The sequence below is a fragment of the Tyto alba genome, unplaced genomic scaffold, assembly GCF_018691265.1.
Source record: "Tyto alba isolate M040663 unplaced genomic scaffold, T.alba_DEE_v4.0 Super-Scaffold_8, whole genome shotgun sequence".
Lineage (NCBI taxonomy): Eukaryota > Metazoa > Chordata > Aves > Strigiformes > Tytonidae > Tyto > Tyto alba.
The window spans coordinates 19760447-19787618 of NW_024881329.1; the positions used below are offsets into that span (position 1 = coordinate 19760447).

General features: G+C 49.1%; 1 protein-coding gene and 1 long non-coding RNA gene across 5 annotated transcripts; one reads left to right on the forward strand and one right to left on the reverse strand.

Moving 5' to 3' along the window:
• Positions 1 to 11: 11 nt before the first annotated feature.
• LOC122152601 lies at positions 12 to 2887 on the reverse strand. The gene is made up of 3 exons (XR_006164672.1): positions 2627 to 2887; positions 2435 to 2533; positions 12 to 98 (listed from the first exon to the last, which is right to left on the reverse strand). It is a non-coding gene; the product is annotated as an uncharacterized LOC122152601 (long non-coding RNA).
• Positions 2170 to 25893, forward strand: CEND1 (cell cycle exit and neuronal differentiation 1). 4 transcript variants are annotated; one of them, XM_032996476.2, is made up of 2 exons: positions 2170 to 2293; positions 15835 to 25893. In XM_032996476.2, exon 2 carries the CDS (start codon positions 16007 to 16009, stop codon positions 16406 to 16408), a length of 402 nt encoding a protein of 133 aa, XP_032852367.2. In that variant the 5' UTR covers positions 2170 to 2293; positions 15835 to 16006; the 3' UTR covers positions 16409 to 25893. The 4 variants fall into 4 exon arrangements, with proteins under 4 accessions (XP_032852367.2, XP_032852369.2, XP_032852371.2 ...); XM_032996478.2 differs by lacking the exon at positions 2170 to 2293 and adding an exon at positions 2338 to 2443; XM_032996480.2 differs by lacking the exon at positions 2170 to 2293 and adding an exon at positions 3054 to 3074.
• The last annotated feature ends 1279 nt before the right edge of the window (positions 25894 to 27172 follow it).

A 27172-nucleotide genomic window follows, 5' to 3' on the forward strand; every position in this document is an offset into this window, starting at 1 on the left:
GGTGCTGCTTTCCTGGCTTCTTCTTCTCCCTGCAGTGGGAGGGGGTGAGGTTATTGGTTTTACAGCTCCTTTCCTTTGCTTCCTTTTTTTCTATGTTGCTGAAAACATTTTAAAAATTCAAAATCGGAGGCATATAATACAGATTCCAAAAGTCTAAAGCATAGGAATGTATCATGTGGGGCTGTTTATCTCCTAAGGCAGAGGCAGCATGCATGAATGCAAGGAAATTGCAGCCGGAACCCTCAGCCTCAGCTCATCTAGGCTCTGGGGACTGGAGCCAGCAATTTCTGCTCGCAGGAGGCTCCATCCCTCCTCCTACTGTGTTGAGAGGCTGCACAGAGGCCGAGGATATTTCTGCCTGATGTAGAAGCGGCAAAAAGGTTTTACGAGTCCTGTGCCGGGCTCTGGAGAGCAGTGGTTTGGGTGTCTCTCCTGCATTAAATCAGATTTTTCACAAGCTTTGCAGAACCTTAGCCCCTCTCTGCTGCTGTCGGTAGATCAGCAGATTTGGGAGGCGTTAGGGAGGGGGGAGAAGCTGTTTGCAGCCACTGAAGGTTTTGGCTGTGCCTGGCACAAGTCCCTAACAGAGCGGGGAGGGCTGGCACCGCTGAGTGCGGGACCAGACAGGCAGCAGAGGGGACACCAGCATTGGCCACAGATAATCCTGCCTGAGCCAAGAAGGCGCTGGAAGCCGAGAACTACATCCAGATAACCTTGCTCATCCCTGCTCCAAGGGAGTCTTGGTAGCTGCATCCGAAACCAGCCCCTCAAAACACAGCCTTTGCTGGGAGATATGGGTTCCCACACCTAACCCTCATGTTTTTTGTCATTTCCTTCAAACACAGGCAGAATTTATTTATTTCTCTCTTTTTTTTTTTTTTTTTTTTTTTTTTTTTTTTTTTACAGTGCGATTTAAGCAGCCTGAGTATTTTTAAGCATGTTGGCACAGGCAAGATGCACACCAGCGTGGCTCTTGTGTGCAGTTTGGCAGAGTCAGAGAGGGTCAAGGAAGAAAATACTGATTTTTCTCTGGACTTTCTGCCCTACTGCACCAACTGTGTTTGTGGTTGAGCTGTTGCTTGGCTACTGTTTATGGGAGGGAGGAAAACACAGTGGCCACAGAAGTAAAGTAAGTTATTCTGCGATTGGTTAAGCTGGCAAAGTTGGTTTCTTGTGGATTTTTGGAGTATAATCTCCTTAAGATGTCTACACTTTCTAAAAATTGCATGAAGCTGCTCAGTGGGTGCCAAGTAACTGTATGGAGAAAGATGGGCAAGGATCACATAGCCCTTATTTCCTGAGAAAATTGGGTTAAAAGAGCTCTAGGTGGTCGCAGGGCCTGGCTGCAGTTTTGGGTACAGGCAAGATTTGACCTGAGTGCTGCGAATTTGAGACGTGCACCTGACTGGAGGGGGTGAGGCTGTGACAGGGAGGGCTGTTTGCTTTTAACCAAGGCGCTGAGAAGCTCCAGTGTGGCTAAGGAGGAGGCTGTGTGTCTGGCACAGCCTGGCTGGGTGTCTGGCAGCACTCCGCAGCGGGACCCGGGCTGCGTGCCCAGCTCCGAGCCAGCCCTGGGCGGCTCTCAATCCCTCGCAGGACATGGGTAAGGGGAGTCAGACCCCGGCCCGCTGGGACAAAGGAGGGTCTAGGGAGAAGGGAAGTAGAGCTGGCACAAAACTACCCCAAGGCGCAGCGTTTTAGCTTCTTCCCTCTACTCTGCAGAGCTTCTCCTTGGCAAGACAGATTGCAGCCCCCTGAGCTCACTGCTGGGGGATTGTCACACCTAGAAATCCCTTAGCCTCAGAGGCGGGGGAGCCCTACATTCCTTTTATTTTCTCCACAAACATCCCAGTTTATCAGGTTGACCCCCTCCCCAGTATATTCCCCCTCTCTCTGTGGCTATATTCACTGCAATCGCTGCCATCCCAGGCAGGATTTGGAGAAGCAAGCGAGCTGAAGCAGGCGGGGGCTCAAGGCTGCAGGGACAGCCCCCAATCCCCATGGCTCAGCCCCGAAGAACAGGGGATGTGGAGATGCAGCTGGCCTGCCTTAGCCGCCCTGCCAGCCTCCCCCTCCACCTTTGGTATCCTTGTCCTAACCCTTCCCTCCGGATTGGAGCGCTGTCTACCCCCCACCCCCCTTCTCCATCTTCATGCAGTCTGCAGAGTTGCATTGTGGGAAACTCCCAAGTTTTCCCCCACCCCTTTCCTCTGCCTTCCTCCCTCCCTCCTCTCTGCGCAAGAGCCAGTTCCCAAGGTGTGACTCGTGCAGCTGGCCAGAGGACAGACAGAAGGTAAGGGCTGCTGCTTTCCTCCATGCAGGCTGGCACCCGGGGGGGCGAGGGGAAGAGCTGCCGGGGGTCCATAGCTGTTGGTGGAGAGACAGGCAGCGTTCCTGCTCGGGGGGACAGAGAAAAAGAGAGAAGCAGATCTACCTGGTCAAGGTGAGTGTCTGCCTCCTCACAGCTGCCTGGGCTGGAGGCCAGGGGCTGCCATGCCAGCTGGCTCGGGAGCACGGACCCACGCAGATCTCCCTGTTAATAGACAACAGCATTTTTATTTTTTTTTAAACCTAAAATGAGCGCAGTGAGGATGGCTGCCCCCTCCCCAAGCAGCTCCCTTCCCACCCCAGCCTTCTCCTTGAAGGTCAGGCAGCTGGAGAAGGCATTTCTGCAAACGCAAGCGCGTGGGAGCCTGCCTGCCCGCTGACTCCTGCGTCCTTGCGATCCCTTCCGCAAAAATCTCTTCCGCTGCCTTTGTGGGATGTGCTGTTCTTGCCTGCTCCGAGCTGGGCTGGCTGCTGCCAACAGCCCCCGTGGCCTCAGCGAGGCGGGAGGCAGCAGCCCTGGGGTTTGGTGGGGCAAAAAGGATCTGGGGATGGAGAAGCGGAGCCGGCCATGTGCCGGAAACGGGGCTGCCGGGAGGGAGGAAGGGAAGCAGAATCCCAGTGAAAACCTCCCAGCCGTGGCAGGAAAACCCAGGCACCTCCCTGAAAGGTTTTGATCCGGTTTCAAGCTGCGTTTCCTTTCCCATCTGCATGGGCAGTGGTATTTGTTTGCCCTTCGCTCTGCCTGGGTGGGTTTAATGACTGTTTAATTGCTGTCGATCCTGAGGCAGGAGGCAAGCACAGCCAGGAGCAGCCGGCAGCCCCGGCTCTTAGTCTTCCCCTTTCCCAAGCTGAGGAATTGTTCTGTCAGGCAGGGGGGCTTTGATATCAAAGGGGTATCCTTTGATATGACCCTTGGCTTGTGCTGGAAAGGTGCTCATGAGGGGAAATCTGCCCCAAAAAGACCAAAATGGAGAGAGATGGCAGGCAACAGTGGTGATTTTAAGCTAGGGGAGAAGATAGCACCAAATGAGTGGGAGGAAAGAGGATGCCAGCCCGGGGCCCCTGTTTCAAGGTGTGTGCTTCCAGGGATGAAATGCATGGCGGGGGGGAAATGGGGGGGATGTATCCACCTTTTCAGTCTGATGTTCCTGCCTCTCTGTGCATCTGTGTTCATCCGCACCCTGTATGTTTGCAGAGACCTGTTGATCAGGTTCCCTGTTCCTGCTCAGTTCTCCGTGACTGTCTGGTAGCTTCTGGTAGGGTTGGGGGTGGGAAGGAAGAGGATTTTTATTCCTGAATCAAGGTGAGCCTGGTGAAACTTTGGCATTGGGGCAAGAAGAGGAAGCCCTGCCCGACGCAGCCCCGTTTTCCTGGGTGGAGCTTGGGCAGGATGCTGTCAGGAGAGGGAGGATGGATTATGCTGGATTGAGCTCGCTGCTCCATCTCAGGACTGACCTCCAAAAGTCTGACCTTCACAGGTTTGACCTTCAGCGTTTTCCATCTTCTTTTTTCCTCAGCCACGGTGCTCAGCACCAGCCTCTAACCCTGTGATACTGTGACAGGATGGGGGAAGAAAATCCATAATTTCCCTAAATGCAGATATTCATCCCTCTGCATCCATCCCCTCTGCTGCCAGGCTGCCTGGCGCGCTCTCCCCATCCTTGATCGGGCATGGGGGCAGGCAGACAGGACGGAGAGGAGGGATGGAGCTCTCTGAGAGAGCATTTCTGTGCTGGCAGCGCTTTGGCCATCCTTCCCCAGCTCCTTCCCAGCTCCCTGCAGGGAGGGAGAGGGAGCACACTCTGGTTTTGCGGCACAAGGTGAGCGATGGGCTTCACCCCAGAGCGTGCCAGGAGCTGGAAGGTCACTGCCTCGTGCCGAATTGGCCCCTTGTCTGCCTGCAGTGACTTCTTACATTTCAGCCGTGAAGCAACAGTTTTCAGGCTGATGTCTGCAGATCTTTGGGCTGGCAGATTCGGGACCTGGCTCTGCACATGCAGAATTGCCTCTGAAATCTTTTTGCTGGTCCCAGCTGAGCCACAAAGGAGGGTGATGCTGCAAGAGCCTGGTGCAGTCCTGCTTTGGCTGAAGGGACGGGTTAATCAGCGTGCCCATAAGCTATAGAGGGGGCTGTTAAATTTGCTGCTGCTTAGTGCAGTGGTTGGGGAAGTTTCACTGGGTTGGAGCTGACCCCCTCCCATCTTTTTTGCTTGTGGATATTACGTGAGAGAGATACAGGACCCACTGACTGTCAGGGAGAGACCTTAAAAGCACTGATCTGTTAGAAAGGACATCAGCCTTCTGCATCTTGGTACCAGCTCCTGGCTTCTTGGGGAGCAGCACCCCAAACTGGAAGCATCTGCCCCCTTGGCTTAAGGCAATTTCCCAAGTGCTGGCAGGCTGAGCATGAAGAGCAGGGCTTTGTGGAGGAGAGGACCGAGTTGTTCATCTTTCTCCATGAGGCAGAGGAGGCCTGAAAGACCTGCTGACCTTGCCGTGATGCTATTCCCGAGGTGGCATTGCAGACCCAATGCTGAGCAGAGACCCGAGACCTGCCCCATGGCCCCAGCCTGGGTATTAGGATGGATGTTGTGGGGAATCACTGCACCCTGGGGAGACCTGAGCGTTTTGGGGGGGGGCAGTAACCTCCTTCCTGGAGCAAGCAGCTCTCTGGGAGAGTGGCTGAGCAGAGCTGAAAGTGGTGCAGAACTCCTGGTGATGGAGGAGGGGGTGTCACTGATGCTGAGCTATGAAGCTGTGGTTGGAAGGGTGATAACTACCTTTTCAATAGCTGGGCTGCAACAGGAAGCTGCTGGGCCAGCTTCCACTGGGGTTTTTGGGTTCTGGTGGCCTCCCTCCTGATCTCACAGGAGGTGCCCACCCGTCCCCAGGAAGGGATGTGCCACTTTTCGGTGTAGCAGCTTGTCTCCAGCGTCACAGAGCTGCTGGCATTGAATTGCTGGCTCTGGGAGGGCTGGAAAAGCATTATGAAGAAACAAAATGGGTGTGTTTGCAAAATGCTGAGTGTGGCAAAAGGCAGGACATGGCGGGGGTGCTGAGGGTGGGGTGCAGGGGGTGGCACAGCAGCCTGGGATGCAGGATGCCCCTGGATGCCTGCCTGTGAGAGGTCATGCTTGTGGGTTAAGGCTCTGTGGTTTGTGTTGCTGGCTGTGCATCTTCCACTGAGTCTCCTGAATCGCTCCCTGTTGAAACTACTCCAGTGCTTCGGTCCAGTGTCCTGCCAAATAGCTGTCATGGGGGAAAAAAAGTCATCCTGGCTGAAAATCCTTTCATTTGTTCCCTTAATTTTCTGTCTTAGGGCGAGTGATGCTCAGTCCTGTTGGGGAGAGGCTTAAGATCCAATGCCTTGTGATTTTTGAAGGGTAAAAGCTACAGTCTTGTTCCACTACAAAAAATGGAACTGTAAAGTGGAAAACCAGTATTTGATTCTATGTCTGAGGGGAGGCTCAAACCCAGGAATAAAGCTAAGACAGCACAGCAAAGTGGGGTGCTCTGGAATTGTTTTATTTATGAGTCCCTCTCTGGGGGCCCATGCACTGTGTTATGACCCTGAGAAGCCAGATTTTGCAGCAGAAGGGTATTTCCGACGTAATCTCAGCAAAGTATTTTCAGATTCTCTTTAATTCTAGAAACAGCTCTGCTGTAAACTGTGGCTGAGAGTGCAGCTGGTCCAGCTGCATCACAAGGGTTGGTGGCACTTGAACAGGTAACTGGTCAGGTTGTATGGCCCTGCCATGTGTGAATTCTCCCGCTGACGGCAGGTTGGGTCCACACCGGGTGTAATTTGGTGTCCAGCCCTACAGACACCAGTCAGAGCCAGTGACTGGCGCCACTGGGGAGAGTTTGAGATGATTTTCCATTTCCCAAAGCTGTTTTGATAATGCATTCCTGATTTCTGCCATCTTTTGGGGCAGCTGTGAGCCAAAGCATGAAAAAGGAGTTTGTGTTGGTTTTGTCTGTTGCCAGCACAGAGTGCCAGGCAACGCGGAGTCTGGGTGATGATTTGCCCTTTTGGGACTGTGTGGTGAACACTCTGATGGAGGAGGGAAGGAGTGGGCTTGGTTGCGGGTTTTTTGGCAGCAGCCTGTGTATTTTTTAATAGAGTTGTGGGCAGGAAGCTGAACCGAGCTGCAAGTGCTATTCAGCCTGCGTTGCTGCAGAGAAGCTGCTGGGTTTGTGCCTGCGAGGTGCCCTGGACAGAGCTTTTGCAGGTGGTGCAGCAAGAAATGTGCAACAGGAGCTCACTGTGGGTCTGCTTGAGGACAGGCTGAAACAGCAGCAAGCCATCCTTCCCTCAGCGCTGCAGGTTTGAGGGCAGAGTCAGCCAGGTTTACCATTTCTCAGGGTTCTTATTGCTTTATTTTCACATAGGGTGAGAAGACAACAGAAGAAAAATCTGGAGTACGTTTTTTGCAATGTACGTGGCTGTGTACGGGCAGAGTGCCTGAACAGTATAGGTTAGAGCTGTGGTTTGGTTTAAAAAAAAAAAAAAAAAAAAAAGAAAAAAAAAAAAAAAGAAAGTAAAGCCCTTGGCAGGAGTATGGTGTGTCTCTGCAATGTCGCCTCCATCTCTCAGAATAAAATGTCTGCCGTGTCCATCCCAGTGAGATCCTTGCGGTCAGGACGAGCGTGGCTTGCAGATGTGACACTTGGCTCAGATGTCATCTGCAGAGGTCATGGTGTAGAAAAAAAGCTGTTTAGCCTTTTTCTGGGCTCATGCTGGTGTGGAGAGTGTATCGGGGCTGGCGGCAGGGCTGCGCAATGCTGCGTCACCTGCGTGGGGGGCATGGCCCGGCTGTGGCAGGGCAGCCTTTGGAGAGGACACGGGCACTTGTGTGGCAAACCAGGACTTTGCTCCATGTCTGTACAGTTGGTGACCCACCGGGGCTGCCCAGGGCCTGTACCCCGTAGCCGTTCCCTTTGCTGGTGTAAGGCAAAGCCAGTTTTGCTGGGGCTACAGAAGCCCGTCCTGTTCCCACCCCTTGCCTTGGTGTCAGGTATAACCCAACCTCTGAAGGCTAGGAGAGAGGTGACGGGTCTCGGCGGCACAGGGAACAAGGAGTAGGGTCCTGCGAGGCTGGCCACGCTCTAGGGGCTGTGCGGGGGGGATGGTTCCAGTTTTGGTCATCGCCAGAACCAGCTGGACAGACGTCGAGAGCGCTGGGTCTCGGTGCAGCCGCAGCACTGACGCAGCCACGGAGCGGAGGCTTTGCTGGCAAATCTCCCCCTCTGGCAGCGATTTGAAGCTGCTGTTAAAATACTTCCAGCATCTGACGCTCTCCACGTCAAGATTCAAAAGGCTTGTTGGAGAGGGAAATGTTTAATCCAGGGCTGGGGCGGCGGGGAGGGAGGGATGTGGGGAGTAGCGAACAGATTGGGAAAAGGATTCATAAATATCTCATCAGAGTGAAGTGGGTCAACGGTGTTTGCTGTAACTTGGTGCTGCTGTCTTTAAGGCTTGGCTTTGGGAGGGCTGGGAAGAACAGCAGCCTCCCTGCACAGCCTGGTGCACTGGGGGTGTTTAAAAATGTCTCTGACAAGCAAGCGACTCCCGCTATCGCTGTGCTTGCGTTGTGTTTTATCACGTTTGCTGTGCATTGCATCAGGAGTGGGGGGTCAAAATAGACTGTAAGGGAGCTAAAATCCTCCTTGGGGAGCTGCCCACAGCAGCTGAACGAACACAAGCTCCTTATGTAAAGCGGTTTTAATATTTATGGTAATACTGGGAGGCACTGCATTACCTCATCTGTCTTCGCAGCACTTCTTGGAGATGGGGGAAAAGGCTTAGTCACACTACTCTGCCACCAATTCTTTTAAGTGCTTACCTGGCCTCTCACTGCCTTCAACGTGTTTATCCCCACAGCAGCTCAAAAAAAGGGGAGAAGTGCTGTTTGTCCCCATTGGAAATGGGGAGTCAAAGCCCTGGGGAATAAAACTATATTTCTCAGTTGCAGAAGGAGGCTGGGATGGGGCAGGGGACAGAACACAAATCCTTCCAGCCCTGATGGATCACTCCCCATACAGCAGCAGAAACGGGCACAGACCCAGGAGGACACTTTCTAAAGGACAGCGTCTGGTCCTCTAAGCTGCATTACTTAAGGGTTAGACAAGAAGGTCAAGAGCCCAAGTGTTGACCCCCTTGGAGCCATCAGCAGCTACCCACTTCAGTGGGGTAAATGTTAGGCCTTGCCTATCTCCTGTCTCTTTGCTAATGCCACGTGCCCTCTGTGGACTTGCTGATTCATCATAAATAGCCTGACCAACCATAGTGACCAGTGCTGGCTGTCACCCGTGGGATGAGCAGAGCCCTGGGAAGGATCTGTCCCTCCACTGTGCCACGGAAACAGTTCAATCACCTTTGGTGGTGCAGACAGTATTTTTTTTTTTATGGAGAGCGAAGGTCTGTTTGTGTGCACAAGATAATGAGGGAGGTGGAAAAGGAGGCTGTGTGAGCTCAGCCTCCCACAAATCAGTTGCTGTTTATTCCTTCCCTGCGCTGCACCAGCCGTCTGGCTTGGATGAGCTGCCGCAGTGGAATAGGTGAATGGGATCCTCCATGTCTCAGGCAAAGTTTTTCCAGGAGAGAGAGGGGGGATGTTAAGTCTAAACTGTTGGAATTCAGCCTGGAGCAGGGGCAGGGCTGCAGGAGTGGCTGGAAAAAATGGAAGAGTTCATCTCAGAAACACAATCTGGTGAAACTGGGCTTCTGTGGCCAAATGAAAGGAGGGCAGGGACATAAGGTACTGAACAGCTCGAGTGGACAGATACTAGAATGAAGCAGAGCTACGTAAATGAAAACTGATGACTGATGATTCTCCTTGGGTTTCCAGAAGCAGTGGGATGCCCTGGTGACTGATACAAACTCTCAGGTGGGCAGATGTCCTCAAAGGACAGTGGAGGTGCTACATTTGAGCCAGTGAGGTTTTTTTAATGTGATTTCCATGGGGGGCGGAAAATAGGGCTAGCCTGGCTGTGAGTCAGCAAGTTGATTCTAATTTCTACCCTCAGATACCTCAGAAGTGTGATTCCAGCTCTGCCTTCAGCTAGCAGCTGTGAAGGAACAAATCCTGGGGTTTTTTTTAGATGGGTTTTGATGGTTTCTTACATGATGTTCAGTTGAGCTAGCCAGGACTTGCACTCTCTCTTCCAGTCTGCTCATTTCAGCCCATGCTTGCACTCCCTCCTTTCCTTAACTCTCTTCCAAGCCACTTTGGGGAGATTTGCTATTCTTTGGGAGAAGAAAGGGAGGTGAGAGTAGTGTTAAGCCTCAGGATCTTAGGAGGGACACCCTAAACCATGTGCCCATGGCCCCCTGAAATAATCCCTTCTCCAGGGCCATGTGCTTAACTGTAGCCAGTTTCCTCTTTTGCCATAAAATGTCAAGTGGCAATGAACTGGCATTGCCTTGCGGCCACTAACTTCAGACCTCTTTGGAGAAACCTTGATCTGTCAGAACAGGCTACCTTTCACCTGGCACTTTCCTCAGCACATCATGAACTCACCTCAGTCATGTGCTCCTGCTGATTTTCCTCTGACCACTTCAGTCAAGACCTCTTTGGTAATGGTAATACTCCATATGACCACACTGTCTTCCATCCCGGGGTCTCACATTGGTGAGTTCAGCTCCCTATATCATATTGATTTGCACTGAAGGGGAGAGTTTGTCACATGCAGAGCTCATGTAGGAATCCTGGGGCAGCACCTGATCCCCTCAGTAACACCCCTGATTTCTAACAACCTGGTCCCAGTCACTTCAGCTGTACTACCTTTTGTAGTCAGAACACTGCTTTTTTTTTTTTTTTTTTCAGGAAGTTATGTATTTTCAGGTGCCTCTCTGAAGTGGCCAAATTCTCATTTTCCTGTTTATGTGCACAGACTGACACAGGAACAAAATCTGCAGACTTCAGTCTAAAATTACCTGCTTTTCACCTACCAGCTGGTGCCGGTGCCTGAATCTGTGATGGTAATTAAATCCTGTGAGCTAGCCTTGGCAGGTGCAAATTGCACTCCCCAAAGGGAAGCTGTCTGAGAAGAGGGCCTTTTTCTGTCCCTTAGAAAGCTAGTTTGGTCTTAAGTGACCAAATGCAAGTCTGCCAGCTAAGACTTACAGAACCTGCTGAAGGCACCTGAAATTAATTGGTATTCAGTGTATGTTCTTCCTCCATGCCACTGAAAAGCTTTCACTGTGTTGGTGTAGGAGCAATTGGCTGGAGGATACGATGAGGATTGTGTTGTGTGTGGTGTTCTTGGGCTTAGAGTCGTCTTCAGCTTCAGGAAGGAGGGGGCCAGGTCCTCAGAGGCACAGGCCATCTCTTCCAGCTCTGCTGAGTGCTTTCAACTGTCACCGACTTCCAGCTATGTCATTCCAAAGGGAATTGAGAGCAGGCTTGGTTGCAAACCTTGTCTCCTTGCAGGTGACCTCTGTCTCTGGCTCGTGGGAGTTAAGCAGACTGCTACTGTGCCTGGCTCAGTGTGGAGTTGCGGGATGGTCTCTGCCATCGTTCAGCTGCTTTGGGCTATGGGGTTTGGGGGCTGACAGCGGAGATGGGGCAGGAAGAAGCATCAATGTTTGCCTGGTATTAGGGACCCACTTAAGCCTTTGTCCCAAAGCCAGCACAGACCATGCTTCTGAAGAGAATAGGGCTTTAGTACTTATAACTCCCCTCTTCGCCCCAAAGAGGCAAACCTTCATGCCTTTTTTCCAGACAGGTGGGAATGACAAAGAAGTGAAGGGGAGAATAAGCAGGGGTTAAAGAAGAAGATTTGAGACTATATAAGGTCTTTCCTGCCATCGCAGGCTCTTTCTGCACAGCATTGCTACAGGTCAGACATGGTCAGTAGCTATTCCTGAGACTATTTTCGACCAGAGAACACCTGGAGTGTGTGGATGGATCTTTGTTGCAGGTATAAATTCAGATACATAACCCCACTGCGGTGGCTGAATTCTTACTTGATGACGGTCTCTCCGTGTGGCAGTTGAGGACCCAATGGAAACGGGCCGCTTTTCATGGAGAGGAAAACCCCCTACATACGAGCCCTGTGCTCAGCACTGTTGTGGCCCTACGGACATTTGTGGGGTGCAGATCCCCACTGCACCCCAGACCCCACGCTCTGTAGCAGCTGCTCAGCCTTGCAAAGTCACTGGCTTTTCCTTCCAATTTAAATCAGCGAGGGGAGGATCACAGGGCTTGGGGATGGGGCCGGTCTCTGCAGAGAGAAAAGGACCTTCTGATGGTGATATGTTACGATAAAGCTGGCAATGACTCATCTGCTCCATTCGGTGCAGGATTGATGCAGCTTTCATCTGCGCACGCAGGAGACCGATGAATAGACGTATTTGCCAATTTTTGGGGGGGGTTGAGGCAGAAAAGGTGCCCTTCAAGGAGCCAGGGAAAGCTGCTCCTTGCGTTCCAGCCCTGGTGCTTTGGCTGGGGCCAGCTTGTTGCACCGGTGAGTCTGGCTGCACTGACCTTGAGAGCTGCAACAACCAGAAGCATCCCAGGAGGGCTGTGGTGTTCGTGTGCAGTTTCTTGCAGCAGCAAGAATTTGGAGGGTTTTTCTTTTCCTTTTTCACTGGTTTCATGATCTCTGTTCCCTCTTCCCATCCTGGAAAGACCTGGTTAGCTGCTGGCAAGTGAAAACCTCCCTGAAAAATGGCACAGATTGTTAAACAAAGAAATAGCATCGGGGGGGGGAGTGGGGGGTGGGGGGGGGAGTGGGAGGGAACGAGGGCATGAAGCATCTTTCTCACAAAACCTTATTCTCAAGTGCTGCTGCCTGTGTGGGAGGCAGAGAGGGAGCTGGAAGGGGGAGGAATGGGTAGACAAGCAGAGACAGCAACAGAGGAGAGAGAAGGGAGGAATAAATAGATGTGAGGAGTTACAAAGAAGAAAGCAAAGGTGGAGAAACAGGTCATTAGGGAAAAACTTTGTGTGATGGAATGAGGGAGGAGGAGAAGGCTGGGGAAAAAACCCTCAAACCTGTATGTGGAGGCTTAGTTTTTGAAAACGAGGGAAGTAGTTTTCAGTCTGGGACACAGAGGTGCTTAAAGATGAGTATGTGTTCATGGCCTTGAAAGCACAGGACTGGAAAGGGGAAGGAGAGTGAAAGGAAAGAAGGGATGATACCTGCGGTAGAGAGTCTGCTTGGGAGGTAGTGAATAACGTATAGAAGAGAGTTAAATGCTATGATGGAAGTGGATGTGCTGCTGAGTACCCTGGGTGAGGAGGAGGAGGAGGGCAGCACCGATGGCTGCAAGGCAGCAGGATGCTAAGCCAGGCAGTGTCTCTGGTAGTTGTGCTGGAGCTCCTCAGCTCAGCCAAGCCAGAGGGTCTGGAGAGACACTGGGCAATTCTGTGGCTGGTTCCAGTGATGGAAAACCACTGACAGAAAGCCCTTTCATGTGGACACTTAAAAGCTGCTGATATTGATTTATGGCTGAGTTTCATTTCTACATCTTTTAAAACCTTTTCTAATCTGCATGAAGGGCTTGCGTTTCTTTTAGTGGAAGCTCACTTACAAATCAAGAAGTTCTTTTAATGAGCTGCTCGTAGCAGTGCAGGGCATGGCCGTGGCACAAGGCTCCACGGCACAGCGTAGGCTCTGAGCAAAACCAGCGTTCCTGCTTCTGGGAATCTGGAAACCAGATCTGGTCAACGAGGGGTGTGAATAAACTGTGAGGTACTTGGGCTGTGCAGAGTCCCCGTTTCTCAGCAGAGAGGCCAGTTTGCCCCCTCTGTGAATTAACCCTACCATCTCTGTAGGCTGCACATAGCTTTGCTAGGGAAAGCAGCAGAAGTTTAATGCTCGGTTCATATAGTGTGACCACACAAATACTAGAGTGAGTAGCCCAGCTAATTGATATCAAAGCGACTAAGCAGGTAATTTAATATTTATGAGATTATTAATCTGACTCTCCCTGCTTTAACCTCTATGCCCACTTCAGTCTTGGGTTCTACTTACTATTTCTTTGTGTCGTTGTTGTAGCAGATGTAAAATGAGGATAAATTGTTCCCAAGCCAGAATAGCAGAGTCCTGTGGATGCAGCCCTGGATCCACATAGGGTTTCTACTGAGCAGAGCAATATGAATGCTCTTTAGAGGCACTAGGAAGAAAAAGGCGAGGCAGGTGGTATCTACAAAAATGGTACAAAATGATTAAGGAGAGGAAAATATTCTTGTTCTTTTCCAGGACCGTATGTTTATCTACTAAGTCCTGAGCCACAGAGAAGGCCTTAAGCTTGGTGAGCATCCGAGATTGTGTTTGTGTGGCACAAGATGCCCAAGTGTATGATGCATCTTCAGTGACACATGAGGGGAGAGTGGTGGTGGTTTGGGTTTCCAAAATGGTTTAATGTCACAGACTGAAGAAATGTAAGTATTGTTTGGCTGCAGTCATGGAGGCTGTGCTTTTTCACACCCAAAGTAGTTCTGGCCCTTGTACAGCTGCTAGGGAAATTTGATTGCTGATTTTTAAACAAGTGAAGGGCTGGCTTGATTTTTTTTAATTCCATGTGAAGAGCTTGGAGTTAGACTGAACTGAAAATCTAAGGGAAGAGTAGCAAGCATCCTGCTTAATGCTGGCTATGAAACCCTGCAGACAGATTACCTGCCTCTCGTCTTTCAATGTTTTATTTCAAAACTGGCCAGCTTGGCTCATCTAGTGCTTTTTGGAGACTTCATCTCAGCAGATACTACCCAGCTAAAATTCATCCTCTCTAAGGAAGGTGTCAGGTAGGGCTGTGGAGAGCCTTCTGGAGGTGCCTGTCCCATCTTGATGTTACAGGAAGAGCTGGGACTGCACTCCTAGGCTAAGTGCCAACCTTCCAGACAGCCTTCTTGGTATACAGCATGCTGGTATCACAGTCACCATGCCTGGTGCAGCATGAGAGCTATGGACTGCCATAATTTTGCTGCTGCAGTTCCCTCAGTCAACTCCAGTTGACTGGTATTGGATAAAATAGCGGCTATCAAGCAATGGCTTACAAGGGAGAGCAGGAGAGGCGGGAATTTCTATCTTAGACCAAGCTGTAAGATGTTGCCCAGCTTTGCTCTGGACCCAAACATAGCATTTCTGTGAGCAGGTTTCCTCCAGGCCAGTGTTTCTGCCTAGATGGAGATTAAAACACCACATTTGTTAGCCTGTTTCCCAAAAGAGTCAGCAGCACAGACTATTGCAACCCTGGGACCTTTTTCCTGTCTGTCATTAAAAGAATGATCTGCACTCTGAGCTGCTTTGGAAGAAACATCTATCTGTAGAGGTTCTTGAGGAGCCTCTTTATTTCTAAATCCAGACAGCTAATAAGCTCATATTTCACTTAGCAGGCAGAAAGCTCTCGGCAGGCTCCTGGCAGCGCTGAAGGTCAGCAGGGAGGTAATGAAGCAGGCGACGCAGATCTGACCGCTGCCTCCTGTTTACTCATTATTTCCCCAGCTCAGAGTTGACACGGTGCTGCATCGTCGAGGCCTGGTGGCAAGCTGCCCAGCGGCCGTCTCCTCTCCTCCCGTTGTGCAGAGGTGTAGCCATGGGAGCTGCATCTCCCGGCTGACCCTGCCTAGATTGCTGCCTAGCGAGGCTTGCTGGGGTGATGCTTCTCTTGTGCTTTTATAACCTATTGAAGCCCGCTTTGCCTGTACGCTGAATTCTCTGGGTGCAGCCACGCTGTTCACTGCTTTCATCAGTTCCCTGGGGAAAATGGCTCCAGCTAATCACCTGCAGTAAGTACATCTCATGTCCTGCTTGGCTCTGTAGGCAAGCCCAGCTAACCACTGCAAGGAGGAGACAGGAGTGAGATCTCAATCGCTGTGAGATCCAGCTTTACAGTGAATTCATGCAGCTGCACTGGAGTCAATACACTGGTTTGCACCAGCTGAGGATCTGGCACTTGCCTTATTTTGCTGTGGCTCCACCAGAAATGCTGAGAGCAGTAATCCTTGTAGCCCTGATACCTGTGATGACTGAGGAACTAATCCTGTTTTTTCTGTAGTACCCATCTGGATGGAGGGCATTACATGAGATCGCATATTAACCGCTTCCTAAACTTAACTTGGGATAATGCTGTAAAAAGGATAGAAAGCGAGATGCATGCAGGGAGGAACTACTGATCTGCTTTCCTATCGAACAAAAAGTTCCCTACCCAGGAGGAAGGGATCTGTAGTGAGCAAACAAAAAGTAAGATTTATTTGGTCGGACACGAGTGTATCTTGTCACTGACAAACCGGCATCACATACATGGCCAGGATGGACTTGTATTGATTTACACACGGAGCCTGGTTGTGGCAGCCATCGGTGACAGTCAGACTGACTTGTTTGTTCTTGCAGGTAGAAGCACTGTAGTAGATACTTCGACTATAGTTCACAGTTCCTAAAGAAAGAGCCAACAGTTTTCCAGTTTGTCTTCTGTCCTCCTCTGTTGCCTCCAGGTAGAATGGCACTGGCTTGATCTGTCCTTTCACTCACCTCTCATTGCTCTGCTTCTTCTTCTAGGTGCCATATCATGTCCAGATAGGACACTGCTGGTGTGACAATCATCCCAAGACAGCTGCTCCCAGGGGTTGAGCTCAGGCGGCTCCTCTTTCTCCGGCAGCCAGGCAAAGGAGAAGAGCTGGGATATCCCTGTGCACGTGGTGTCCAGTCTCTACCCACAGCACTTGTAGGGATGGATTCCAAAGGCAACGTCCGAAGTGGAAACAAACCCGACGCCAAGGCCCCCAGCTCCACAAAGCCAGAAAAACCCAACCCTGGGCCTGCCACGAATGCAGACAAGAAGGAGATCCCCAAAGAGCAGCCTGCTCCTGCCACTGCCACCTCTGCCACCAAGAAGGCAGGTGGTGATGCTGCCGTTGTGAACAACCACAGCAACCTGAAACCCAACCCCGCCGCCACGGAGACACAAGAGGCCACTGGCCAGTCCCCTGACTCTGACCACAAGGGAAACAGCTCCGACGAGTCACCAGGCAGCATCTTTGACAACATGAAGCCCTTGATCATCATCGGAGGAGTGGCGGTGGCTGCGCTCGCTGTGATTGTGGGAGTGGCATTCCTAGCCCGGAAAAAATGAAGACCGAGATGGGGTGGGGATGAGAAACCCAACCCAGCTGTACAGCTCCTTTTGAGACAAATGCATGCAGAAAAATTCTATACATATCTATATATATAGAGAGAGCGAGCTAGATAGGTCAACAACAAACACCAACTGCAACTCCAAGAGTCTTGTTCAAGACAACTGTGCCAGTTTGACCCAGTGTGGGTAACTCCATGCACTCAGTGTGTTCTTTCATGTAATATATCTTGGCTTATACCACTGTGTATAGATTACAGCTTCTCCTGATCTGTGTAAATGGCGGTGTCCCCTCCCCTCCCCTGCTGTCCTCCCTGGGAGACACCCCCACCTCTCTTGCAGTCCCCTGTTTTCAAGTCCAAAGTGTTCTACGTCCCGTCCAGAGTCCCCACTTTGTGTTTTGGTTTCTGTTTGGTTTGGTTTTAAGTTGGGTTGTGGTAAAGATGATGTAAGGGGAGACAGTGCCTAGTGCTAAGGTCCGGTTTGCCTGTCAGTGTGTGCTGGGCTGGTGTTTACCCGGCACCCTGGGGCAGGGGAAGCACTGGGCAATCGCAGGCAAAAGACAGCTCCTTGACCCAAACAGCAAAGTGTGATCTCTAATAGGTGTCTCGTGTACCTGCTGCTCATCAACCCACCTTTAAAAACCCAACTCGGAAGCGCCTCAGAGAGCTGGAGCCTGAGACTACAGCATGGTAGAGCTGAGCATGCAGCTTGGGACGTCACATCAGGTCATTCCTCTGGCTGAGCTGCCAGCGGGGGAGCGAGCAGAGGGGCCGTGGTGTGACCGACAGCACAGGTAGCAGCGTGAGGAGGTACATGGCAAAGCCCCGTGCCGACCTCAGGCAGGCAGCAGCTGCCATCTGCGTGGTTTCTTGCGCGTTAGCAGGCAGCCTTTAGGATCCCATGGCTCGCCAAGGTCATATGGGCAGCGTTTGGGGAATAAAGAGACTTTGTTTTGGATCTAGTATTTCCTAAAATTAGGCTGGGCTTTGCAGGATGCTGTGGCCTCAGCCCAGACTCCCTCAAGGTCAGCTGGACTCTTTCTGTTCATTTCTTTGGGCTTTGGATCAAGCCTTTCCAGCTGATTTTTTTTTCCCACTGAAGGTATGGTCTCTCGGTACATGGGAAGGTAGAAGAAAGGGAGACGTGAGCTGGTTTTAGGGTCAGAGGGGACCTGGGACCCCATGACAATAACACTGGCCTGCTTTATACCAGGGAGCCCCTGTTCAAGGGCACTGGAAGTTCTTCTGTCCCGAGGGGATTTATTACCTTCCTCATATGACAGTAAGAGGGATTTGTGACTCTTCCACACTTTGGAAATGGAAACAAATTCCCAGCCCTCAGGAACAGCCTGGTTTAATTGGTGAGTACCTTGGCTTTAGAGCCAGACCTTGTGAAGGGGAGAAGGCAGGCAGGTGATGAGAGAGGATATCTAGTGCACTGGCTAATGCCCTTCCCCTAACACCAAGAGGTGAGCAGATCTTAATCTGAAAACTTCCGTTACACTACTCTTAGTTGCTGTGCTACTGCCAAAAAAAAAAAAGAAGTCTTACAAAAAAGACCTTACATTTTGTTTTTAAATTTGGTCAGAGGTTAAATGAAGCCAGAGCCACAGAGTGTCTGGAGCTCACCAGCAGCTGCAGCCGACGGAGGTAGGGTTTTGGAGTGGTGATCAGCAAGGGGTTCTGAGAAAGTGGAGGGCGTTCAGTTAAAGAGCCTTAGCTGTACATCTTTAACTGAGCCTGGCTGTATAAATTCAGTGGGTACAGGGCCAGAGAAAGGGGTACGTTCTTCAGGTACTGCCTTTGCAGTATGGTGGGTGAGTTTAACCTGATCTGGCAATTCTTCTTTTGGCTTGTGTCTGTCTTATTTACCTCCAAATCTGGTCTGCTGAATGCACATGGCTTCCCTAAGCAAAAGGTCTTTTGATGCAGCCTGGCCATTCCTATGGTGAGCTTTGTCATCCTCTTTTTCCCCAAGGCTCATAAAATATTCCCAAAGATGCACAGCCTCTGGGAGTACTAGATACTGTCTTCTGATGAACAACAGGCTGCGGTTTAATGTCTACCTCTACCAGTACAGAGATGGTAGTGGGCATGTTGCATTCACAGTGGTTTTCTTGGAACAAGTGCTACAGCCCCAGGTGAAATCCCGGTACCGTAAAGTGCTCTTTGCATGTACTGTGGATGTGTCTCCTTGCAGCAGTATGTCACAGCATGGAGAATTTACTCGATTTGAAGCAGAAGGGGCCATGGGGCCATGGTGGGGTGTTTATGTAATACCACTTCTGTCTAGAGAACTGATTTCCCCTCATCCTGTTTTGCAGAGATTTGGGGGTTATTTCTAGGGGGGGGAGAGGGGAGGGTAAACAACAGGAAAGGTATTTGGGAAGCAGAGATGCGAGAGAATGTAGCTCAGAAGCAGTTCCAGCCCAGTGACTGCAATGGGGCTTTGCAGGAGGACACGGCGAGGCTGTGGCATCTACACTGAGTCTGGGAGTGCTGCAGAGCCCCCAGATGCTGGCTGTGCCATCCTGGGGAGAGACCCCATTGCATACCAGCTCTCCTGCTCGCGCCCTGAACTGTGCGTTCTGGTTCCTCACAAGAGAAATTTGGGTGCCCCAACTGCAGGGCAGTCCTGCTAGGAACCCGATCTCCGTCACTGGGAGACCTGTGCCCACTGGGTATGGAGAAACATGTCCAAACTACTGGGGTTGGGATGTGGTGATGGCTATTCCTGTGCTCCTCTTCCCTCAGATCTATGAAGCACAAAGCTCTTGGATGAAGGGAAATTTTGCTTACGTTGCTCGTGAGGAAGGGAAATTGGTCACTGCTCTGATTCAGGTTTTGCTGAAGTAGGGTGGTGATTTTCAGACAGTAACTTCTCTTTTCAAGTGGGAGGCCTGTCTTCAAGAGATGCTTCTACCTGTCCTGTCTGTTCCCTTCCTCTCAGCCCTGGCATATGATTATTTTTTTTTTTAGCAGCGTGTGACAACATTAGACACAGTACCTATCTATTCTGCCCTGACCAGCATAGATAGATATAGGAGGAGGAAAAAGAAACACCTGCTTCATTTGAGTCTCCTATTTTACTTTCTAAAGTGTGTTTATTTCATTGACAACAGTTTTTGTTTCCTTTGGCAACAGAAGAGGGGAAAAACAGTTCTCAGCTAACATGGGCCTTAACCATTTCTGTCCACCTCCCCCCACCCAGCCCTTAGAGGTCTCAGATGCAAGGCCAGTAATTTCATCCAGAAACACACTACAGAGCTGGTGATGGGGCTGCAGCACTTCATCTGCATCTGTAACCACATGCAAAGCCTCCAGAGGAAGTGGTATGTCCTGTTTGTAAGGGATTTTCCACTTACTGTGATCACTTACCATTGCTGTCTGCTGTCCAGATTCACTACCTGAACCTGTCTCTTTGGCAGTTTGGTTTGGAAAACACCTGTGTGCATGTGTGTATGTGTGTACACCACCCTGCCTTGAAGAATATTCTGCCTATGTATGTATACATACATATATGTTTATATTACTGCAGTCTGGGGAGGAAAAAAACAAGCCAACCTGGAGATGACCCTTCATTTGTTCCCCTGCATTCACACAAAGTGTCCGTGATGTCTTTTTTGTGCCATTTGCATCGTGCCATGCAGCACCTGAATTCCTTTTCGGTTCTGGTTTCTTCTCAGTGCAAAGAATGTATGGCTAGTGAACTGCTGAATGTACGATGTGCCCATTGTGCTAGAAGCTCAAAATTACTGTTCCCCTCCCTGGATAGTCATGTGGGCTACTCGCTTTAAGGCATTTTTAGACTATACTGAACTCTACTGGACTGTGTTGTAGTGCTTTTCGAAGTGTGGGTCTAGTGTTGATTTGAGTCAGGTAGATCAAGCGTAGATGCCATACAAGCTCCTAAGCACGCAGCTGGGGCAATGCACTTCAGTCCCGACTTGCCCATGCCATCCTCTTAGCAAACACCTCCTGTTCTGCCTTAATGTGCCAGGCTGTGCAGTGGTTTCATTCTGAGGAGAAAAAAAAAAAAAAAAAAAAAAAATGTCCAGCGAGAACTAGGCTGAGAAGAGCAAATTCACCTCTCTCAGAATCGAGGCGAGATTGAAACCAAATCTGTTGAAGCAGAAGGCTTAAATGACTGAACTCGCTGTGCTAAATAAATAGTTGTCTTTTCTCGTACTGAGCACATGCCGTTATTTGCTTGATGTTATTCTTTGTGTGATGTCTGTGATATGAAGTCCTAGTGATATCTCCATGGGGAGAATGAACTAACGCTTAAAACTAATCAGATTATGTGCTTGGGATTTGAAGAGATCTAGATTGCTAGTTTACTCTTTTGATAAAGTCTATAAATTATAAATTTGCAAAACTGACTTCAGACATTGTAGCTTATCACTAAAACTATAGGTTTAATTACGATGCCCGATCTCAATCTATTTTGAAGGAGCCATAAGGTTTAGTTGAATGTAAAAATGTCATTACGCTCTCTTGGACAACTTAGTAGAAGGTTTTTGATGCTTCTAGCTTTAAGAAAGATGAAATGGATTACACTTCTGCTTCCTCTTTCTATTGATTTAATACGCCATGGATAAGTTCCATTATTCCTAACAGTTCTGCTGTAGAATGCAAACAAATCTGGAAGCCAAAGGATAATGCAGCAGCATTTTCAGGAGGGTAAGAATTCATTCTTGCAGGTGCTGTTCACCTCTTGGGCTCACATTTAAAGCACTGAACAGTTGCTTGCCCTGAAGCAGTTCTTAGATCCCTCAGAATTAGTGACAAATTAAAAATGGGTTTATGTCTCTGCTGAATCAGAGTTTAGGGGTTGATCCATAGCCTACTGAAAACAAGCGGAATTTTCCCATTTCCTTCACCATGCTCTGCTCAGGCCTTTGATGTCTTATTGGCACCAGGGATATGATTGCAGGTCATCACAAAATCTGAAATCATCTTAAGGGCATGTGTTTTGTTTTATTTAAAAAAAAAAAAAAAAACAAACCTGGAAAAACCACTCCTTAGTCCTGCTGAGTGTAAGGAAAGTCTTCTCCAGTATGAACTGAGGCAGTCATGCTCACAACCACGCTTATACCTACTTTAGTATTTGTGTATAAACGACGACAGTGTAACTAAAGAAACCTAGAGTTGGTGAGAGATGATTTCTGCCTTTAACATTTCCCTTCCTTTCCTGGAAATGCCGCTGGGGTGTAGAAATCAGCATCCTTTTAACTATTCTTAGAATTGGTTGAAAATAACAGTCCTGAAGATTTGATAGAAAAATTATTCTTCAAGAAACAAACCAAGAAAATCAATGAAAAAAATGTATCTGAAAGGTGAAATTCTTGGAATTTCAATCAGTTCTACAGAAAGCTTCAGGTTGGTGCTTCTGAGAGGGTACAAGAAACAGCACAGAGAATTGCAGAGAAAAAAAGCACATCATTATCTCAGCAGTTTTGGTAAGGACACATTAACTTTTATACCCTATCCACTTCTATTTTTTTTTTCCTCGGATAAAAGTAAAAATTACCAACTCTGATGCCATGCAAATTAACCTTCACTAACTGACTTTTCCAAATGCATTTTTTTTTTCTGGCTTTGCTCAGTGTTAAAGGGTTAGTGAAATAAGAAAAGCACCTGAAGTTTTCTACAACCAACTTTGTATGATTAAGGGAAATTGCAAGCTTATGGTTTGGGCATTTTGAAAGGCTGCGCTCTCTTTTTACATGCTTTGCTGTGAAAAGGACTGAAAAATCCAACCAACTCACACTTCCATCCTCTTAGTCTGTGGCATCACGCTGGAGCCAGGACACTGGTTCCCTTCCCAAGCCATGTAGCATCTTACTGGGATCTCGTGCCCTCCACCACAGAGCCGGGAGAAACGGCACAAGGCAGGAAGAGCCGTCTTATGGAGGGGTAGGCAACAGTCACATCATCTTTTTCATGAACTGACCGCAGTTCTGCTTTACAGGTTGGGCACGTCCCTTCATGAAGGGAATTGGCTTTGATCTGGGTAATGAAAATTCTGTATCTAAGTTGGTTAAATTCTCAGCACGGGAGGCTGGAATTGGGATGTTTTCTGCTATTTACACCAGAGGTATTTGGTCTTTGACTCTCTCAGGGAGAAATGTGCTGATTCTGGAGATCTGACCTGGGCTGCCTGTGAATTTTAGGTCTTACGAGCGGCCCTTGATCACCAACTCCACCGCAGAATGCGAAGCAGCCTGTGCAGCGATCTCCCAGGCCAGGGGCTGCGGAACTACCCCCATACTTCAGGATTTGTGCTCTGCAGGTTGTGAAGAAGCCAGGAGAGGGCAATGGGAGCAGCGTCTGCCAAGCACTGTGGGTTAAACACCGCTGCTCTGTTCAGCCCATCATCAGCCCTTAAGCACTGACTGTTTCTGGCCTATTGCTCTTTGTAAAATCTCTCCTGTCCTCATTCAGTTGGAGATTAGTTCTTTCCTGAGGTTCATCTATTTGAAATATTACTCAATCATTAATGAGAAGTTATTTTTTAAGTGGCATTAAGGTCAAAGAGCACAGAATAAGGTGTCTTAGTGTCACGGTGAATGCGTGGCAAAAATAAGAGGGTACTTAATCTGGGTTTATCAAACAGAAGGTAGCTATACAGAAGGTTGATCTCCTTGAGCTAGATTATCTTTAATCGAGCAGCCCAGATGATGACGCAAGGTGCTGCTGAAGGGACTGCAATGTAAAGGGGACATTGGCTTGGAACTTGCCCCACATGCCATTCAGCTGGGCCTGGCTGGGTCTGTCCAACACCATTTTCCTACGTCTTTTGTTGCATCTTGCCATGGTTAGCTCAGATCAGGTTACCTTGACTGACCCTGAGGAGTTTAATCTGTTGAGCAAAGGGATTGTATGGTGACTTTTTCTGCCTTTTTTTTTTTTTTTTGATAATCAGTCCAGCCCTGTGACCTGCTTTCCTCTTTAATGCTCAGATTCCTAGGCTCATGCTATATCTTCAGCTGCTATGAACTCTATGGCTCCATTGTTTTCTGGAGATCTGATTAATTGCTTGTCCTTTATGGCTTTTTTGGCTACTGCACTGTTATTCCTTTTCCCTTTGCAGGGGCCTCTCCACAGCTAGGCAGAAACCCTGCCCCAAGGCTGAGGCAGATTTTGGGTATTCCCACCCAAAAAATCCAGGCAGTGTTCAGCCACTGAGCACCTCAGAAGAACACAGAGACCGTGTGGTGCATCAGGGAATGGAGTTTTCATCTGCCCTAATCACAAAGGCTCAAGGGTCCGAGTCTGCAAGATGCTCTTGTCTGCCACAGGAGCTCAGCAGGTGAGAAGAGCACAGGTGGAAGGTCCCTTTCTTGTCCTTGCTCTTCCATGTCAGTAAGTCACTGTGTGGCCGTAAGATCTGCTCGGGGCTGAAGCCTGTCTGCCAGTCAGGCGTGGGGTATTCTGGCTGCTCAGGAGATGCTGCCACAGCGTGAGCATACGCTACACGTGGCTGAAGCTGGTGCTTCTGCAGTCCCCTAGTTACTGGAGCACTGAAAATACTGGCAGAGAAGAGAGGTGCTCGAGACCTGGTGCTCAGCTGAAGTCAGTGACCCACATTTCTGCTGGCCTTGGAGGCTGTGTTCATGTGCCAGAGGCGTGCTGCAGCTCACCCTCTCATCCTCCTCTAGCTGCAGGGCTGAGGACACACAGGACTGCAAGGATTTTTCCATTGGAATGGGGTGCTCAGGTGTTGCTGCTTGATACAGCAATGCAAGACTGCTGGGCCTTGAAAATTCACCTTGTTCCACTAACCATGCCGCTGAGCTGATGCCCAAAGCCCACAAGCCCTGCGGCACATCGTAGCTGTTGGCTTTCCGAAGGTATGGGTTTGGCTCTACCCTGGGCACTAGCTCTGCGTGCTGCTTCGGACAGTGGGTGCTCTGACATGCAGTACTTGGACTCGTGCTCTGCTGAAAAATATAACTGAAAAAAAAAAAATCTAACTGAAAAATCTAAGCAAAAAAAAATCTAATTTTTTGCTGAAAAATTCTACTTAGGTTAAAGAGGATTTGGACCAACATGTTACTCTTGCTCTTGTTTCTCTCTCAGTTGCTCTCAGCTTGAAATTCACAGACAATTCCATTATTTTTTCATTTCTCATAGCCCCAGTGCAGCATACCAAGAATGAAGTTACAGGTTCTTTCTGTCTGTGCATAACGATGCTCCAGTACCACAGCTCCCAGTGGGAAGAGAGGGATCTTTAATCATCTTTGCAACAGTGAAGACCTGCATTGTATCCCTGGTTTTGCCAGAGCAGCTTCAAGCTGTCAAGTTTCTGGGGCAATTTGGTAACATGATTGCCATACGATTTTGTCATGTTAAAAAAAAAAAAAAAATAAAAAAAAAGAAACAAAAAGCCCAAACAAACCAACAAGTGAATAATTTGGCTTTACTAAGTTTTGAGCAGCCCTTCTTAAGCCTAGTGCCTTTTCCCGAGTCACTGGTTAGGACCGTTTCAACTGAAATCTTTAAAATTGCAATCTCAACTCCCCGGTGAAAACCAACTCTCTTCTAGTGGTAGGTGCAGGTTGTTTACAAATTTGTGGGAAAACTAACATTGTAGAAAGGGAACTCGAAGGTCAGATTACAGGGGATTTTTTTTGTTTGTTTTATTTTGGTTTGCTTGAGTTCTGTTACTTTTCTAGGGACTGATGTAAAGCCCTCGGAATTCAAATGGAAAGCTCAAACACTGGTAGCAGGGAACTGCCTGCTGCTGCCTTGGAAGCACCAGGCATCTTTCCAATGACATCGGTGGGTTCTGAGTCAGCCCCTGAACGTGTTTTCCAAATGACAGTAATTTTTGGAGTGACACCTTGATTTCTTCCCTGTACAAACAGACCTGCTTGTCACTTACACATATTTACCTGTGTTCAACATACAGGTTTGGGTTTTTTTGCTTTCAGAAACAATATGCTGCTAGACACATTTCCTGGAGGGAAATGGACACCTACCTACACACAAAGCTATACAGCTAATTTATACCTTGTTGAATTTATAATCTTGTCTATGCTTCTATGGACACTTTGTATGGGCTGCAGCTCAAATCCTAAAATAGTCAAGAATTTTTCCTTTCCCATATAGTATTCTATTTACTTTGACTTAAAAAAAAAAGCGTATAAATGCAATAATGCAGGTAGACTAGAAATGCTAGATTGAAAATTAAAGTAGTTTAGCTTGTCCCATTGTGACTGACAGTGTTGTACGACACCCAACGCTGTACCCTAACATTTTCCAGGCTTTCTACGTAGCTGAATCTAGTATTAGCTTTGAAAACCCATTGTATGAGTGGTGGGTGGATGGGTTGGAAATGTGTGCTCTCTACACACTGTATGTTACTCACATCAGAAGCTGTATGGCCACTCCATATGCTGTGAAACTGTAAATGATACCCAATACACCTGTAACTCTTACCAGGATTGTGAGAAATAAACTATATATAGAGATATATATACACCCATAGATATATTGTATAATTCCTCATGTGAGCATCTTTGTGTATGTGGGGGTGTGAGTGAAAATGACTGTTCTCCCTCTCACTCCTTACTCATGGCCGTGTTTCCTGCAGGCTTCATATTTGCTAGGATTAGTGATCCCAGAGAGAACTGTATGAAAAAACAGTCTCTGCCCCTTATACACCCCTGCCTGCCTGGGGAAAGCAGACAAAGGAAGGTTATGGTCATTCCCACATAGGGAAGAAGGTATAGAATAATTAAAGACTTAACCAGAGCTGCAGAGGAAACCCCTTCTGATCCCAGTGATCCCCTGTCCTGCAGGCTGGTCTCCAGGCTCTGTTTGCTGTGAGCTCTCTCCTGTCAAATTACGGTGTGCTCTGATTTGCTTGGTTTGGGTTTTAAGTTGGCCCAGGAGCATCTGTCCTCACAAGTAAACCATCCCCTGAGCACCCAGCTGATGGTGGGGGGCCCTGCACATCAGTGCAAGCCAGAGACTCCTGCAGAGGGGAGGAGGGTTTTGGCAGTACATGTCCCCGCGAATGGTTGCTGTCACATTACACCAGCCCCAAACAGGGTCTCTGCAGAAGTCTGAAATGAATCTCTTAAATCTGGGAAGACAAATACTGTAAACTCCTCAGGGTCAGGAAAAAGGGGCAACCTTTAGTCACAAAAGCATTAAGTATCTGAGACTTTTGCTGCAGAAACACAGCTGAGGATTCAAGTTTTAGCTTGTCTTAATATTTGTAAGAGCAGGAGAGCAAATAAATTCTTCTTTTCTGAGTCTGAATCCTGATTCTGAGAAGTTGGGATGGGTGGGATACTGACCCTCCTCACTGCCCCCAGTTAGGGTGTGTGAAACGCGGGGCCAGCTAGGTATGGATGAGCTGGCTGGGCAGAGGTGGCAACCTCTGCTGCAAGAGCACCGCTGCAAAGCGGCTGCAGCTCTTCAGTTCCTCGGCTGGGGAAGCACACCCTCTGCCCGTGAGAGCCCAGCCCAGCTCTTCTTAACAGGAGCGGGTGGGCAGCCGTGACTGGGAAGGCGGCAGGAATAGTGTGGCAGGGATGGTACGGCCACGGGCGATGCTGCAATTTGTGTTTCCCTGTGACTTGGAATCAGTGGAGGTACCTGCACCAACTGTCATCCTCGGCCTGAAATGAAACAGTGCTCGCTTGATAGAGACGAGGGGGAATGGGCTGGGGAATCTCCCTCTCATGTCTCCTTCAAACAAAAATCATCTCTCTCCTCACTGCCAAGGGAGGCAGCGGCACAGACA